The sequence below is a fragment of the Natrix helvetica genome (genome assembly GCF_964273705.1).
Source record: "Natrix helvetica genome assembly, chromosome: Z".
NCBI lineage: Eukaryota > Metazoa > Chordata > Lepidosauria > Squamata > Natricidae > Natrix > Natrix helvetica.
Window position 1 is genome coordinate 62,011,208 of NC_138554.1, and position 17,111 is coordinate 62,028,318.

General features: G+C 42.8%; 2 protein-coding genes across 14 annotated transcripts in view; one reads left to right on the top strand and one right to left on the bottom strand.

Annotated features, from left to right (window-relative positions):
• The window catches only part of BRD9 (bromodomain containing 9), a 57,737-nt gene extending 45,428 nt beyond the window's left edge, over nt 1-12,309 (bottom strand). For all 7 annotated transcript variants that reach the window (XM_081971612.1, XM_081971617.1, XM_081971614.1 and 4 more), the window contains exons 1-2: nt 12,169-12,309; nt 11,036-11,256 (exon numbers count right to left, since the gene is read on the bottom strand). In XM_081971612.1, the coding sequence (XP_081827738.1) occupies nt 11,036-11,256; nt 12,169-12,262 (315 nt within the window). In that variant the 5' untranslated portion in view covers nt 12,263-12,309. The remainder of the gene's footprint in view (nt 1-11,035; nt 11,257-12,168) is intronic.
• A 35-nt stretch (nt 12,310-12,344) lies between these two features.
• TRIP13 (thyroid hormone receptor interactor 13) overlaps nt 12,345-17,111 on the top strand; it is a 34,080-nt gene continuing 29,313 nt past the window's right edge. Inside the window, exons 1-3 of one of the 7 annotated variants that reach the window (XM_081971630.1) lie at nt 12,370-12,473; nt 12,588-12,703; nt 14,300-14,424. In XM_081971630.1, coding sequence (XP_081827756.1) covers nt 14,333-14,424 — 92 coding nt within the window. In that variant the 5' untranslated portion in view covers nt 12,370-12,473; nt 12,588-12,703; nt 14,300-14,332. Of the gene's footprint in view, nt 12,536-12,587; nt 12,704-12,747; nt 12,832-14,299; nt 14,425-17,111 lie in introns of those variants that run through there. The other 6 variants (XM_081971628.1, XM_081971631.1, XM_081971627.1 and 3 more) reach the window with 6 other exon arrangements.

A 17,111-nucleotide genomic window follows, 5' to 3' on the forward strand; every position in this document is an offset into this window, starting at 1 on the left:
GTTCCCAGGGAAGGGGCGGCGGGGTAGCAGTGATTATCCGGGAAGACTTAGAGCCGAGAGAGTTCACCGTGCCACAGACATCCGGGTGTGAGTCCCTTGTCGTGAGATGGGGCCCAGGGAGGAAGTTGGGCCTGCTGATAGTATACCTGGCTCCTCGCTATACGTCAGCGGCCCTGCCTGAACTCCTTGAGCTGATCTCATCCCAAACTTTTAGTGATGGGGGATTTTAATCTGCCGTCGATGGGAGAAGTGTCTGAGGGGGTTCGGGAGTTCATGGCTTCCATGACAGCCATGGACCTGACCCAGTTAATTCAGGGCCCTACTCACGAGGGAGGCCACACGCTGGACCTTGTCTTTGTCTCTGGCCAGTGGATGAGTGATCTGGGAATAGGGGATCCAGCCATTATTCCCCTGTCATGGTCGGATCACTCACTTCTCCGGCTGGACTTCCCTGGTGCTACCCCCCGCCGCGAGGAGGCGGAACTGGAAGGTATTAGATGGTTCCGCCCCAAGCGCCTGATGGAACCAGATAGGTTCCAGACGGAGCTTGGGCCACCTCCTGTGGACCTGACCCGCCCCCGAGTGGAGGACCTGGTAGACGCATGGAATAGTGCGACTACCGGGGCCCTAGACCGGATGGCGCCTTTGCGGCCTCTCCTGCGGCGACGAACCACCCTGGCCCCTTGGTTTACCGAGGAGCTAAGGGTGATGAAACGCCACAAGAGACGCCTAGAGAGTCGTTGGAGATCCTCCCGTTCCGAATTTGACCGAGCACAGGCACGAGCCTATTTGAGGACGTACCTCGTGGCATTAAGAGCGGCCAAACGTCAACATTGCGCCGCTCTTATTGCGTCTGCAGATAACCGCCCTGCCGCCCTGTTTCGGGTGACTCGCTCCCTCTTGTTTAAGAGACCGCGGGAAGCCCCTTTACAGGGCAGAGCAGAGGAGTTTGGGAAATATCTACAGGACAAAGTCGCTCAACTCCGGATGGGATGGGCCCCTTTCAGTGGTTCAGTAGAGACGCCCGTGGCGAGTCTTGAGGGACCGCTTTGGGAGGAGTTTGACTCGGTTGCCATCGAGGATTTGGACAGGTTGCGTGGACGTCTGCGACCCACCACATGTTTATTGGACCCGTGTCCCTCCTGGCTTGTACTGGCATCCTGGGAGGTTACGCGCGACTGGCTCCTGGGCCTAGTGAACGTCTCGTTGGGTGAGGGGTCTCTACCGGCCCCTGCTCAAGAAGCCTTCCCTGGACCCAACGGACCTAGTCAATTATCGTCCAGTCTCCAACCTTCCTTTCTTAGCGAAGGTTGTAGAGAGTGTGGTGGTACAGCAGTTCCCACGTCACCTGGAGGAAAATGATTATCTAGACCCGCGCCAGTCCGGCTTCCGACCCGGGCACAGCACGGAGACGGCCTTGGTCGCATTGGTTGATGATCTCTAGAGGGCCAGAGATAGGGGTTGTTCCTCTATCCTGGTCCTATTAGATCTCTCGGCGGCGTTCGATACCATCGACCATGGTATCCTGTTGCACCGGCTAGAGGGGTTGGGAGTCAGGGGCACCGTTTTACGGTGGTTTGGCTCCTACCTCTCTGACCAGACGCAACGTGTGTTGGCAGGGGAGCAGAGATCGACCCGGAGGCCACTCACATGTGGAGTGCCACAGGGATCGGTGCTCTCGCCTCTCCTGTTCAACACATACATGAAACCGCTGGGCGAGATCATCCGTGGTTTTGGGGTGGGATATCATCTGTATGCTGATGATACTCAGCTATACATTTCCACCCCGAACCACCCCAATGAGGCCGTCGAAATGATGTCCCGGTGTTTGGAGGCCGTACGGGTCTGGATGGATGGCAACCGACTAAAACTCAACCCTTCCAAGACGGAGTGGCTGTGGCTTCCGGCCTCCCGGTTCAACCAGGTGCTTCCATCTCTGGCCATCGGGGGCGTGCAACTAGCCCCCATGGAACAGGTGCGCAATTTGGGCGTCCTCCTAGATGCCCGGCTGTCCATGGATGACCATGTAACAGCTGTGGCAAGGGAGGCGTTCCATCAGGTCCGCCTGATGCGCCAATTGCGCCCTTTATTGGACCGGGATGCCCTACGCACAGTCACCCATGCACTAGTGACGTCTCGCCTGGACTACTGCAATGCTCTCTACATGGGGCTTCCCTTGAGATGCACTCGGAGACTACAGTTGGTTCAGAACGCGGCCGCGCGGGTGATTATGGGGAGGACTAGATACTCCCCTGTAACACCTCTCCTGCGCAAGCTGCACTGGTTTCCTGTGGTCTACCGAGTGCGTTTCAAGGTTTTGATTATGATCTTTAAAGCGCTTCATGGCACAGGGCCTAGTTACATGCAGGATCGCATCCTGCCCCACACATCCCTACGACCAATTCGCTCACACAGAGAGGGACTTCTCCGGGTGCCGTCCGCCAAACAGTGTCGGGGGGGCGACACCCAGGAGCAGAGCCTTCTCTGTGATGGGCCCAGCCCTGTGGAATGACCTCCCCCGTGACATCAGGATTACTTCCGATCTCCGCTCCTTCCATGTACAGCTGAAGACCCACCTCTTTCAATTATCTGGCCTGGCTCAACCGTAATTTTTCTCACTCCTCCTGACTGTCTTTTTAAATTTTAAATTTTAATTATACATTGGGTTTCTTACAATTGGGGTATTTTAATGGTGATTTTTAACTGTCTAAATGTTGTAATTTGTTACCTCCTCCGTGCATGTGTGTCTTTGTATATATGTATGTTTATGTGTTTGTACACATGTTTTATGTTCTATATGCTCCATTGTACGCCGCCCCGAGTCCTGCCTGGAAAGGGAGCGGCTAATAAATTCAAATTATTATTATTATTATTATTATTATTATTATTATTATTATTATTATTATTATTATTATTATTATTATTATTATTATTATTATTATTATTATTATTTCTGCTTGAGTTATCTGGTGCTAATAATTTCATTTCATTTATTCATTCATTCATATTCTCCTTCCTTCCTTTGTACTTTCCTTCCTCCCTCTTCTTTCTTCCTCTTTCTTTCTTGCTTTTATTATTTTTGCAAACAATAACAATCATGGTGGGCTAACATATCCAATGCACCTTCCTCCCCCTTCTCTCCCCCCACCCAAAACAATTCAACGATGTGGGTTGGACTGAAAGAATGACTGGACCAAAGTCACCCATCAGGTTTTCATGGCTAAGCAAGACTTAAACTTACGATCTCTGCTTTTGGTGTTTTAAACCATTAGACCAAATTGGCTCTCCTTACTTACTGTCTGCTTATCTGTGTTTAGGTTGCTGGAGAGGATGTGTTTTGGTCTTTTTGTTTCCTTTTAACTTTTTTACTGTCTCTTTTGAATGGTATCTAAATGTGATTTATCTTTAAATGTCTTTTGATGGCTAATTTATCTGAATGTCAAGCTTCCAAACATTTTTAGATTTAGCTTAGTCTAGAATGCTTGCAGCTTCCCAGTTGAAACGATGGTTGAGTCTGTCTATGTGTTGTGAAATTAAGGAGTTTCTGTGATGTTTTTTGACTGCTAGTTGATAGTTATATCTATTCCACACAGTAGTTGTAAAGTGCTGTAGGAAGTTACAAATTATTCTTTTTCTTCTTCTTGGTCTGCTGGGTCTTTGATTTGTTTTGCAGGGCTTATAAATTTGTTTGTTATGGTTGTAATAGTTTGCTGGTTATTTCTGATATGTTTTTGATATATGATAATGTTATCTATGTTATCCTTTTCATAGCTTGTATTGGTTATGCTTTAACCGGTTGATTAGTCAGAGACTTTTTGATACAGTTGTGTGAGTATCCACTTTGTTACAAAATGCTGTATAGTTGTATATTTCTTTCTTCTGTATTCTGGGTTGCTGCAGTGTGTTTGTACTCATCTGTATAAAGTTCTTACACAATTATTCTTGGAGGAGTATATTTTGGAAATGGAGCACTTGACTAGTGCAGGTTGTTTTTCAATAGACTTGCATATGCACAAATTCTTTACTTTATTTTAATTATAAGAATCACTTTTGTCAGGCACAAGTAATCATTAATAGGAATTGAGTTTAAAGCACAAAAAGGTTATTAAGGTAAAGGTTTCCCCTGTCCAGTTGTATTTGACTGTAGGAGGTGGTGCTCCATTTCCTATCTGAGGGAGTCAGCATTGTCCAAAGATATTTCTTTGGTCACGTGGTCAGCATGACTATATACTGAGGCACATTGAACACTATTACCTTCTCATCAAAATGGTACCTATTTATCTACTTGTATTTGCATCTTTCGAACTGCCAGGTGGGCAGGAGCTGGGGCAAGTAAGGGGAGCTCCTCCTGTCATATGGCACTCTTGAACCTGGGCTGTTGAGTTTCCAGCTGACAATCCCTGTGTCTTTAACCACGAGCCATTACCCTCCCTAAGAGTTTATGCAACCTATACATAAGAATATGATCCACTAACAGTCTAACCAAATAGGCAATAGATAAGAATCCACAGTTCAAGGGGGTGTGTGGACTTGTGGAGTATATTGACTGTCAACTGATGACCTGTTTGACCTCACCCTCAGGTTCAGTCTGCTCCTCTCTTACACCACTCCCCCCTCCAACTTGGCTTTCTTCCTCCTCCATGGGCTCTTCAAAGATGCTCTCTCCCTCCTGCATAGTCTCTTCATAGTCTGAGTTCCCATGGAAACTTGGTAAGAAGGCAGTGAAATTTTCACCAAATTGGATTTGCGGGAGGCATACTACCAAGTGAGAATCAAGGAAGGGGATGAGTGGAAGATAGCTTTAAATTGCCACTTAGGCTGTTTCCAATTCAGGGTCCTGCCTTTTGGACTGCAGTGTGCCCCTGCTGTATTCTTGCAGCTAATGAATGAGTTGATACAGAAGCACTTTTATAAAAGGATCTTAGTCTATCTGATTGATATTTTGATCTACATGAAGATCATGGCAGACCATGTGAAATTGGTCAGGGCAGTGCTTAAGAAACAAGCTGCCCAGCTTTTAAGTCAAACTTTCCAAGTGTGAAGTTCACCGGAATAAGATTGACTATCTGGGATATTGAATATCCCATGAGGGCATAGAAATTCACCCAGAGAAAGTGCACGCAGTGCTGAAGCGGGCTCCTCCCCATACTAGAAAGCAGCTGTAGAGTTTCCTGGGATTTGCCTGCTAAAAACAAAAAGGGAAGGAAAACCCAATCCATGCTGTATGCTTCTAACTTGGAGGCATTTCCTAGAAGTGAGGAAAACCCTATTTGAAGTTTGGAGTGACCATAAGAACTTAGAAGCCTTGAGAACCTCGCTGGAGATTATTGCTGAAACAGACATGGTGGGCTCAGTACTTTAACTGATTTAACTTCACATTATGATATCTCCCAGGAGGAAAGATACTCTAGCCCAGGGGTCCTCAAACTTTTTAAACAGGGGGCCAATTCATGGTCCCTCAGACTGTTGGGAGGCCATACTTGCTGGGTGGGTGTGGCTAGGAAGTCATGTGACTGGGTGGGCATGGCTAGATAATGTAACGAGGTGGGCATGGCCAATTTAACAGTCCATTGAACAATGCATACAAACTAAACTTTAATTTGTATTGCTCCTAGGGGAGCAAGTATTTGCTTTTGTTTGCATGTGCTCTTTTGGTTGCCTTTTCTGTTTACTAAATCGTTTTTTCAGTTGTTTAGGAGTCTAGTGGTCCATTTCAGGAAACTCAGTTTTGCAGCAATTCTTCTCAGCCCCAAGGAGCTTGAGAAATCTCTCTCTCTCTCTCTCTGTCTCTCTCTCTCTCTGTCTATCTCTCTGGCTATCTATTTCTCTTTAGCTATCTTCTAGAAGTGGGGAAGATGAAAAATGGGCCAGTTTTGCCTGTTTTTTGGCCTCCTGGGGCATCTGTGCACCCCATTTTTCACTCCCCCACCTCCAGAATGTCTCTGTAGGCCAAAATTATTGGCCTTACCTTTCGGTTCCAGCCAACAGGGCACGTGAAGGTAAGTCCTGTGTTTGGTCGAAGGGTGGGCAGGACAGTCTCGTGGTCCTGCGCGGGCCGGATTAATGACTTCGGCAGGCCGCATGCAGCCCACAGGCCATAGTTTGAGGACCCATGCTCTAGCCAGACTGCCACAATACAATAGTTCAAAGCCAGAGGTAATTAAGACAATCATCCCCTCCAGGCAAATAATCACCACCCAAGCACAGGCAAAAGTAGAAGCCCAACTAACTGATGATCTAAAGAACACCCTAAGAGCAGCTTCAGGAGAAGACAAATGCTAAGAGGTGCATAAGAATGAATGTACACCGCAGAATGATCTAGCTTGGGTGGCGGCCAAACTGTACATCCCAGAAAGCCATCATTTATTTTTCCTATAACAGAGTCATGATTCAAAAGTGGAGGAACATTTTGGGTTCGTAAAAACCCTGCACCTAGTCAAGTGACAATTTTGGTGTCCATCTTTCAAAAAGGACATAGAAGGCTATGTAGCCAGCTGTTTTACCAGTGCTTCTACCAGAGACAACAGAAGACACTCTTCTTCTCTACAGATTGAAGGGACCCTTCAATCCATAGAAGAACCAAAAGCTCTATGGAAAGTGATATCAATGAACTTTATAGTAGAATGGTCCAAAAGTTAATGGGACACAGCAATTTGGGTGACAACCAACATATTTTCCAAATACCGTATTTTTCGGAGTATAAAATGCACCGGAGTATAAGATGCACCAAGGTTTTGAAGAGGCAAATTTAAAAAAAAGTAGGTAGGTAGATAGAGGGATAGAGAGGGAGAAATAGAAAGAGAGAGAGAGAGAGAAATACAGTAGATAGGTAGGGAGAGAGAGAGAGAGAGAGAGAGAGAGAGAGAGAGAGAGAGAGAGAGAGAGAGAGTGAGTAGGTAGGTTGGTAGGTAGAGGGATAGAGAGAGAGAAATAGAGAGAAAAATACAGTAGATAGGTAGGGACAGAGAGAGTAGTTAGGTAGGTAGAGAAAGGGATAGATAGAAAGAGAGAGAAAGAAAGAGAGAGAGAGAAATATAGTAGGTAGGTAGGGAGAGAGAGAGTGTGTGTGTGTAGGTAGGTAGGAAGGTAAAGGGATAGAGAGAGAGAAATAGAGAAGAGAAATACAGTAGATAGGTAGATGTTTCTGCTGGCACAGCACTTGATCAATGTAATTCTCATCAATCAGTTAAAGAGCTTTCCAAAAGGGGAAAAAGCTTTTTCACTTCCCCAAAACAGCCAGTTTTTCACAAAAATGGGCTCATTTTTCTTCCCCCAAAAGGCATAAATAGCCTTGGTGGTGGTGGTGGGGCTTGCAGAGTGCTCGGGGGTGTTGGTGGCAAAAACGAGCAAAAAACAGCCTTTTTTTGTGAAAATGGGCCTGTTTGTATCAATAGAAATGCATGCAGCGCCTTATGGAGGCTTATAGAGTGCTGCTGGGGGCTGGAGGGGGGGAATGGCCCATTTTTTGCTCATTTCTGCCCTCCCCAACTCCCAGGAGCTCTCTGAAAGCCTCCATAAGGGTATGCACAGCCATTTTGGTGAAGGAGCGGGGCTTTGGGAGGAAAAGAATATGTTGTATTCGGTGTATAAGATGCACCCAGATTTTCAGCCTCTTTTTTAAGGAAAAAAAGTGTGTCTTATACTCCGAAAAATATGGTAGGTACATTTGTTCCCTGCCAAAAAATCCCCTCTGCTTCCACTTTGGCTAAACTATTCCTGCAGCATGTTTACTGGTTACATGGCACTCCAAAGTGGATTATCTCTGATCACGAAGTCCGATTTGCAATTTTGGCAAGAGTTACTAAAACGTTTGGGAAATTCTCAGGGGCTCACTTCCATGCATCATCTGGCTACTAATGGTGACTGTGAACATATCAATGGGATCTTGGAGCAGTACCTCAGATGCTATATTAATTATCAATCAATCGAATAGAGTTGGAAGGGATCTTGGAGGTCTTATAGTCCAGCGCCCTCCTCAAGCAGGAGACCCTATACCCGGGATGGCAACCTATGGCATTGCCTGGCAGCTGGTTAGCGTGTATGCGCGCGCTGGCCAGCTGAGTTCAGACTTTTTGAAAGCCATTTTTCACTCTCCCCCACACCCGGAGGCTTCAGAAGCTTCCCTGAAGCCTCCGGAGCGTTTACCTATTGGTAAACCGGAAGTTCGGGAACGGACTTTCGGTTTGCTCGTAGGGCCGGTTTAAGCCCTCCCGGAGGCTTCATGGGCGCCTCCTGAAGGTCCCTGAAGCCTTCAGAGGGCTTTTGAGGTGGGGGTGGGGGAGGCTGTTTTCGCCCTCCCCAGGCTCCTATAAAGCCTCTGAAGCCTGGGGAGGGCGAAAAAAGCATGTAAAAAATGGGGAGGAGCGCCTCTCATGCGTGCATGCTCACTGGGGGGGTCGCATGTTGCATTATGGGTGCAGCAAGCCTGTGCACGCCCCCCCTACGCTCCCCCCATGGCATGCGAGCCAAAAAAGGTTCGCAATTGCTGCCCTATACTATTTCAGACAAGTGACTGTCTAATCGCTTCTTAAAAAATCCCAGTGACGCAGCACCCACAGCTTCTGAAGACAAGCTGTTAACCATTGATTAATTGTTCTTACTGTTAGAAAGTTTTTCTTTAATTCCAGGTTGTTTCTCTCCTTGATTAGTTTCCATCCATTGTTCCTTGACCTGCCCTCTGGTGCTTTGAAAAATAAATTGGTCTCTTCCTCTTTGCGGCAGCCTCTCAAATACTGGAATATTGCTAACATGTCCTTCCAGTCCCTCTTTTCTACAGACTAGCCAAACTCAAATCTTATAACTGTTCTTCATATGTTTTAGTCCCCAAGCCTTTAATCATCTTAGCTCTTCTTTGCACTTTTTCCCAACGACTCAACATTTTTTTTGTAATGTGGTGACCAAAATTGGATGCAATATTCCAGGTGTGGCCTTGCTAAGGCTTTACAGAGAGGTACTAATATTTCACACGATTTTGATTCTATACCTCTGTTTATACAACCAAGGATTGTATTAGCTTTTTTGGCTGCTGCTGCATACTCCTGGCTCATGTTTAAGTAATTATCCAGTAGGACTCCAAGGTCCCTCTCACAGTTAATGTTTTTGAGCCAGGATTCGCCTAATCTGTACTTGTACCTTTGTTTTTTCCTGCCCAGGTGTAAAATCTAGCTTTTCTCCACATTAAATGTTATGTTGTTGGATAGGGCTCATTGTTCAAGTCTGTCAAAATCTTTTTGGATCCCAAGCTTGTTTTCTGGAGTGTTGACTATTACTGCCAGTTTAGTGTCATCTGTAAATTTGATAAGTTTCTCTTCTATTCCCTCATTTAAATCGTTTATAAAAATATTGAAGAGTACTGGGCTTAAGATAGAATCTTGTGGTACCCCACTGCTTATTTCCCTCCATGTAGATGTAGTACCATTAAGGACTACTCTTTGAGTGTGAATTGTCAGCCAGTTACAAATCTATCTGGAGGTGAAGATGTCTATCCCACATTTTTCTAGTTTATAAAGAAGTAGGTTGTGGTCTAGATTGACGAATGCCTTGCTGAAATCTAAATATACTATGTCCACAGCATTTTGCTAGTCTGCTAATTTAGTCACTTTATCAGAGAATGAAACAACATTGGTTTGGCATGATCTGTTTTTAACAAACCCACACTGGCTACTAGTTATAACTTTATTTATTTCTAGATGTTTATAGATCTGTTTTTTATTATCTTTTCCAGTATCTTCCCAGGTATTGATATTAGACTAATTGGTCTTTAGTTTCCTGGATCTATTTTTTCTTCCTTTTTTGATGATGGGAACCACATCAGCTCTTTTCCAATCCTCAGGTAATTCCCCATTGTCCCAAGATTTTTGAAAGACATTTACCATATGGTAATTACCCCGTATGGAAATTACAGTAGGACAATTATACAGACCTTCTCCTTTTGTGGTTGTCTCTTATAATAACTTATAGTAACTCAGTACACAGTAGTACTGTGTTCACTCCATTTAAAGTTGCCATGAGACAAGACTTTGTAGTATCTATCGCTGAATTGCCTCAGGCCACCCAATCAATTTTATTGTTCCAGGAATGGGTGACCCAATTACAAACCACCTGGCCAGTGTTAAGAAAGGCTTTGGAGGAAGCCAAAGAAGCATACAAAAGGCAAGCCAATAAAAAGCGCACAAATACTAAGGACTTTAAACTGGCAGATAAGTCTATCTGACTACTAAATTCTCCAGTCTAGACAACCATCCAAAAAATTATGCCCAAATTATGTTGGACATTTGCCCATAAAAAGATTAACTCAGCACTATATAATTTGAACTACCAAAAATGCTCAAATGCATATGCTCTGTATTTCATTGCAGTTTATTGAAATCAAACCATCTCTTCCCTGCATCCAAAGGGACAACTACCTCTCGATCTACTATGATTGAGGGAACACAACAGTTTGAAGACAGAGAAATTCTGGTGGCATGGAAAGATTTTCCTTCATCAGAGACTAAATGGGTTGATTCAAAACATATTAAAGCCTCCAGACTGCTTAAAAAGTTCAATGAGTGTTACTCAGACAAACATTGAACCAATTATTAATATGAAACATTCTGTGCCTCTCCCTTCCCTCTTCTCTTCCTTTGCAGGACTAAAGTCCCTGGGGGTGGGGGGGAGAAGATTGTCAGGTCCTGCCACCTGTCTGGTGTGTGTGTGTGTGTACACAAATGGGCAATATGATTGTGCTCTGATTGGTGAAGCACAATCAGCAAGAAGAGGCAAAGGCAACCTTTTAAATATCTTTTTCATGTGGGGAAACCTTAGGAAAGCCTGACTTTACTGCAACCAACTTCCTTAGTAAAAGAATATTTTGCTTCAACCTAATAAAGTCAAGGATCTTTGTTTCCTAAGGGACCCGACTGGGGCAGGTCTGACACACAGTTTATATTCCTTTAGAACAAAATGGATCCTTCCAGTTGTATTATTTTATGACAGTGTTTAAATATATTTTAAAAATGCAACACAACATATATTACTTGAAATTGCTGTTTACCTTTCTCTTCCGCCTTTCCTCATCATCAAGATGCTTTTCTTTCTCTTTCTCAGATTTTTTTTTCTTTTTCTTTTTCTTTTCCTTATGTCGCTCTCTCTCATGATCTGATCGGTCATCATAATAACTGGAATCATGTCCTGATCCTGAAAGTTCAGTCACTTCACTACCTCCAACTTTCAGCACCAGTTTCAATGGCTTTTCCAAAGGTTTGTCCAGATAATCTGATCAAAACAAATAGTAAGAAAACAACATAAAATTTATGCATTTTTGCATGTCAACAAATCTGAATGAATTCTTCCTATCTGTTTTCTGCAAAAGATCTAGAGTAGATACTTCTGTCTGAACTAACCCTTGCAGAAAGATAATATATAGATATGAGGCAACAGTCATGTGTTCTATGTTTCACTAACTAATCAAGCATCAAGACACCATTAAGTTCAGGTGATATATTTGTATTATGCAAACCATAATGGTTGAAGAAATGTTGCATATCAAAGAAGCTGTGCATTGGGATCAACTATGTACAGTCAGAAAAAGACTTTTTTTTTGGTAAACTGTGTTTCAAATTACTTAACTATTAGTTTTTGAAGAACACAACGAAACTTCCAAAACTCACAATACTATGTAATAGTTAAAATGTTGGACAAAGACTGGGGAGACGTAAATTCAAGTTTACTCTTAGCCATAGAAACTCATTGGATATTTTTGGCTAAATTATAACTCAATCTCTCTCCAAAGTGTAAAATATTTTTGTATTAAACATTTTTACAAACAGATTTATATATGTAAACTAATATTGCCAATATCTATATACCATTTTATTTTACAATTAACTTTTCTGCCACTTTCTAGTCTATCTGGGATTCAAACAAGGAACGTATTATTATAGCCTGTCTCAATTTATAGTCCTTGATTGTTAGCTCTGCTGACATGATGTTATGATGTTAGGAAACAGGAGCAGAATCCTTTCTGTGAATCCCACCACGACGTTTTATCACAGCCTGGGGAAAATGGGGCGAAGTCTGAGTGACAAAGGCGCGCAAAGCGAAACGCTTTTCCAGAGGCTCGTATTGTGGATTTACTTTCCCCTCCCTAATTCCCTTCCCTCTTCCACGGTTGCCCATTTAACCTACCATCGTAAGCAGTAGCGCCGGTTCCAGTAGCAGTGACACTCGGAGCAGATGTTGATCTCCATTCCGCCTTATGCTTTTTGTGTTTCTTCCCCATAACTACAATTATAATTAACTATTAAGACTCACTTATTCCCAGCCCACCTGGAAGCCACTTCTCCCTCTAATCCAGGGAATTCGGAAATGGCAGGAAATGACGTAGATAGCTAACACGGAAACACTTCTGATTCAAGTCGGATCCTGGTTAATGAAGAAAGAAGCGCGGGAAATTTGTACAGGCGTCAGTGATCAACCAACGTATGTTCCAGGTAGCAATTGAAGGCATCTTGGCTGTTGGGTACGTGGTCAAAACCCTTGCCTCCTATGAAACGTGTGAATTGAATGAGATTGTATAAATTAATATTGTTCCATAATTTTTTTAGGGCTTTGGAGAATCAGAACTTAAGAGGGAAGCTAAGGAAGCTTGATTTTTATCCGCCTTTTCTGAGGATTCCTGGGAAAAAAATAAAAACAAAACATCGGGATCCCACAGACCGATGTAATTCCAAGCCTTGTGGACGTGACTTTCGTGTTCTTGCATTAAATGAACTGAGAGATTATTGGCGAAAATAGTGCTGCGTACAATACATGGAAAAGATTTTGTACTTTGAAAACGGAAGTAGGAGGGTAAAATCAGCCGCCTATTGGGCTTTTAAAAAATGGTTTAGCTAAAGCCTTTTTGTAGAAAAGGAGGGCCGGGGAAAAATTAAATTGATACAAAAAGTCCAGTATTCGTTTTGCAATTTTGTCTTAAATTAAGATGCAAAAAATCCTTACAGTTATTTAACATTCTCACTGATCTAAAATGGGGGAGTTAAGCTCTTCAGTTGCCTAATTACTGTAAACTTTAAATAACCCAACCACTTAAAATACATTAAATAAATGCATTACCTCCTGCTTTACATAGATGAACTGCAAAATTTACATAGATGAACAGCAATCATTAGATGGAGCAAAGGGATAAAGATTAAAATGAACTTTTTGGTGCTATTTAGTGTTGCTTGGTTTTTGCAGCTCAAATCTTGCCTAATGGGAGATCTAGAAATGTAAAATAAGTAAATTAACTAACTAGCTTTCTTTTCAAGAACATCTTCTATCAATGATTTTCAAAATTGCCCAGTAAGCTTGCCAACAAGAAGCTGAAACTGCTCCCTATGTTGAATGTGTCCTGGAAAAGAAAAAAAAATGGGGATTTAGGTTTTTTTCCACATAATTTCTTCCATAATTTCCCATGTTTTAATAATGGCAGAAGACAAAGAAAGGAAATCTGAATAAATTGGGAGCACAGGTAGTTGATTACAAATCTAGGAAGTAATTTCATACTAGTATCTGTAGTCTTCAATTTACAACAGTTCATTCAGTGACTGTTCAAAGTTACAACAGCACTGAAAAAAATGACTTTCATTTTTCATATTTACCACCATTATAGCATTCCCATGGTGATGTGATCAAAATTCAGACACTTGACAACTGATTCAGTTCTGATAGTTGCAATGTCCCAAGGTCATGTGATCATCTTTTGCAACCTTCTGACAGTCAAGCTTAACAACTTGTTATTAATTTAGGGATTGCAGGGATTCACATAATTATGGCAAGAAAGGTTGTAAAATGGGGCAACATCACTTAAATATCTCAGTAACAGAATTTTGGTCTCAACTGTGGTTTTAAGTCGAGGGCCACTTGTATGTATATGTACAGTAACAGTCCCATCGAAACCTGACATAGCACCATAATGCAAAAGTAATATGAACTGCATGACTAGAATCTTTCTATAGCACTATTTCTAAGTTGTATAAAGGCAGTGTTTGCTTGCAAGCCAATGTTTTTATTGTTCCAGGGACATTTAAAATGCAAATAGATGGTTTAAATTCGTTTTGAGATCATTATTCAGAACTTAAATCTCTTTCAGCCAATGGCCAGATTGGAAATTCTGGAAAATGACATGGTTGTGCCATTAAATTGTTGTCAGAACCATTTTTGCTTTAATGTGTCTGACAAGCAAATCAGAAATGAAAACACAATAAAAACAACTTGGCTAATAAAATTATAAAATATATGTTTTGAATAATAATATCTTATTTCTTGGCCATTTTAGATATATAACTATTTTCTAATTAGTTTGGATTAAATGGATGAAGCAACAGGTGATTTAAAACTGCCTCCTCAAAATGATTATGAATCCCTGCAGATACATGTGGAAGTTCATCAGAAATCAAACAGGTTGGTTTTGTATTGCAGATTTTGTTCTCTATTGCAGAAAGTCTCTCCTACCATTTTTATCAAACAAATAATGTGCTGTAGATGGAGAAATGATTAGTTTTAAAAGATATATTTTACCTATAAACCTACCGGTGTTTTATCTATAACATTTATAGAAGTAAAACTGACAAATCAGGATGTAATAGGTACATTAAACATATGAAAATATCCTCTACAACAGTGGTTCTCAATCTTCCTAATTCCTTTAATACAGTTCCTCATATTGTAGTGACCCCCCAACCATAAAATTATTTTTGTTGCTACTATGTAACACCAGGAGACACAAAACCTGTGTGGATATGGCCAACTCAACATCACTCCCACCCAGTCACATGACATCCCCCCCCCCCCAGACATGCCTACCAAGGTTTCATGGCTCAGTGTTTTCTGTGGGGATAGGGTCTCTCTCTTCTCTCCCCCTCCCTCTCATTTCTGTTTTTCTCTATTTTTCCTCTCCCTTTCTTTTCTTCCTTTCTTTCCTTCCTTTTCCCTCTTTCTTTTTCTTTTTCATTGAATATGATAGCAAATCAAAAATAAAGTTATTAATTGTAGGAAATTGCTTCTTTGTAATCTTTTTATAGTGAACTCTAAATTGATAGAAGCTGGCAAGATTGTACTAACAGCAATAGGTTATCTGTTTTGATTTCTTTTAGTTTGACAATATAATACGTTATCCAAAATTATAAATAATCTCATTTTCAGATGCATTTTTTTGCCATCTCTGTTATTTTTTTTAAAAAAAATCAGACTTGCTTCCAATTTGTGCCTTCTGGCAAACTGCAGTTTTCTTGGCAAGAGATCTAGCTTGCCATTGCTTTCGTCATAGGTCTGAGAAAGTTAGTTTCTTTCTTTTCTATTCCATTCTTTCCCCCTGATTTGTTTCCCTCTCTTTTCCCTCTCTCTCATTCTCTCCCTTCAGTTCTCTTTCATTTCTTTCTCCCTCTCTCTCTCTTTCTCCCCTTTTCTCTTTCATCTTTTTCTTGCGTGTGCAAGCAAAATACCCTCCTGGGCCGGGATCATGGCGGCGGGGACAGTGACTCCTTCCGCTGCCGGCACTGAGAAGTGAGTGGCTGCGCAGCTCAGGAGACTCCTCAGCGCCAGACTCAGGTCGGTCCCCTTCGTGTTGACTCAGGAAAGAGCCGGAGCAGCCGTCTCTGGATGCAGAGCGGCAAGAGTTCCAGAGCTCTGCGCAAGGAGAGCCCTGTGCAGTGCAGGAGAACTGGAGCTCTTCCTTCCCTGCACCCAACCAGCTGCTGCTGCTGCTCCCCATTCCCCTCCTTCCTGAGCCAACACAAAGGGAACCGCAGCTCACACTGACCTGAGTCTGGCGCTGAGGAGTCTCCTGCGCAGCGTGGCTCCCCTGCACTGCGTATCCAGTTACTCACCTCATTGCACAGTGACAACAGTGGGAGGAGAGACGTCGTCCCCTCCGCCTTGATCCTGGCCCAGGAGGGTATTTTGCTTGCGCGCACGCGCGCAAGAGATAAGCACAAGAAAAGGGCTAGAGCTCTTCCCGACACTGAGTTACCTGCAAAGGACGCGGAATTGCAAAAGCAGGGGAGAGGCTCGTGCCTTCTCGGGGCGGAGAGCAGATTGCGTGATTGGGTCAGCAGGGAGCCGCAGGAGAAGGGCCAAATCCTATTAAGACTATTACCCATGCTAAGTATGGGTAACACTCTTAATCGGGAATCTCAGCGTACGCACATCCCACGTTATTTTATTTTATTTTCCTCGTCTTGTTTTACGCCTCAGAAATAGTACCTCTTGGCTTCCGTAGCTCTGCCCATCAATCTCCATCACTCGGAGCGAGCTGTTTTCTCAGCGTCCTTTGCTGTGTGCGTCTCTCTTTTCCCCCTCCTCGCCTCCTTTCTGACTCCTATTTTACACACCCAGCACACACACACACACACACACACCCCTTCCGCCGCGCAGGGAGCCCAAGTCGCTTCTTCCCTTCAGGCCGGCTTCTCGCCAACTTCTCTGCGGGGGCTCCTTGTCGACCCCTGTGAAAAGGCCGTTCTACCCCAAAAGGGGTCACGACCCACAGGTTGAGAACCGCTGCTCTACAAGGATAAAGGTTATAAGAGTTGAGGATTGTTTTAAATGTTTGTCAGCCTTTCTCAGTTTTTTCACATTATGTTCTATGAACCTGGCTCCACACCTCATGAATGGGTTCTATGTATCTGTCATGATATTTTTCAGAAGAACCGTAGAAAGCTTTTTCTCCTATGAAAATACTACAACCACTATTTTTAGATAGTTCTGGGATTAATAATTCCATGGCCTAAAATAAATTTATATCTGATAGGGGAAATTACAAAGTTTTAGACTCCACAGTAATTTTCATTTAGAAGTTTGCCTATGGGCTCTCTGAGCATTCTTTAAAATCTTGGTTACCAACCTGCTAAAGAAAAATACAAAAATGATAAGCGTCCTGGAAAGTTGGAAGATGGAAGAGAGAGTAATGCTGCTTTTTATCATGGTAAATAGGTACATGAGTACTGACAAGATTCTTTGTGCTGTAAGATTTTGTAGTTCAATCATAATTATTTAGATTTTTTGAAGTTCATTGTAGTATTGGTATCAAGTTAGGACATTTTCTTCCATTGTTTGGGAGTATTATAATCAGAAGAATGTCATCAGTGAAG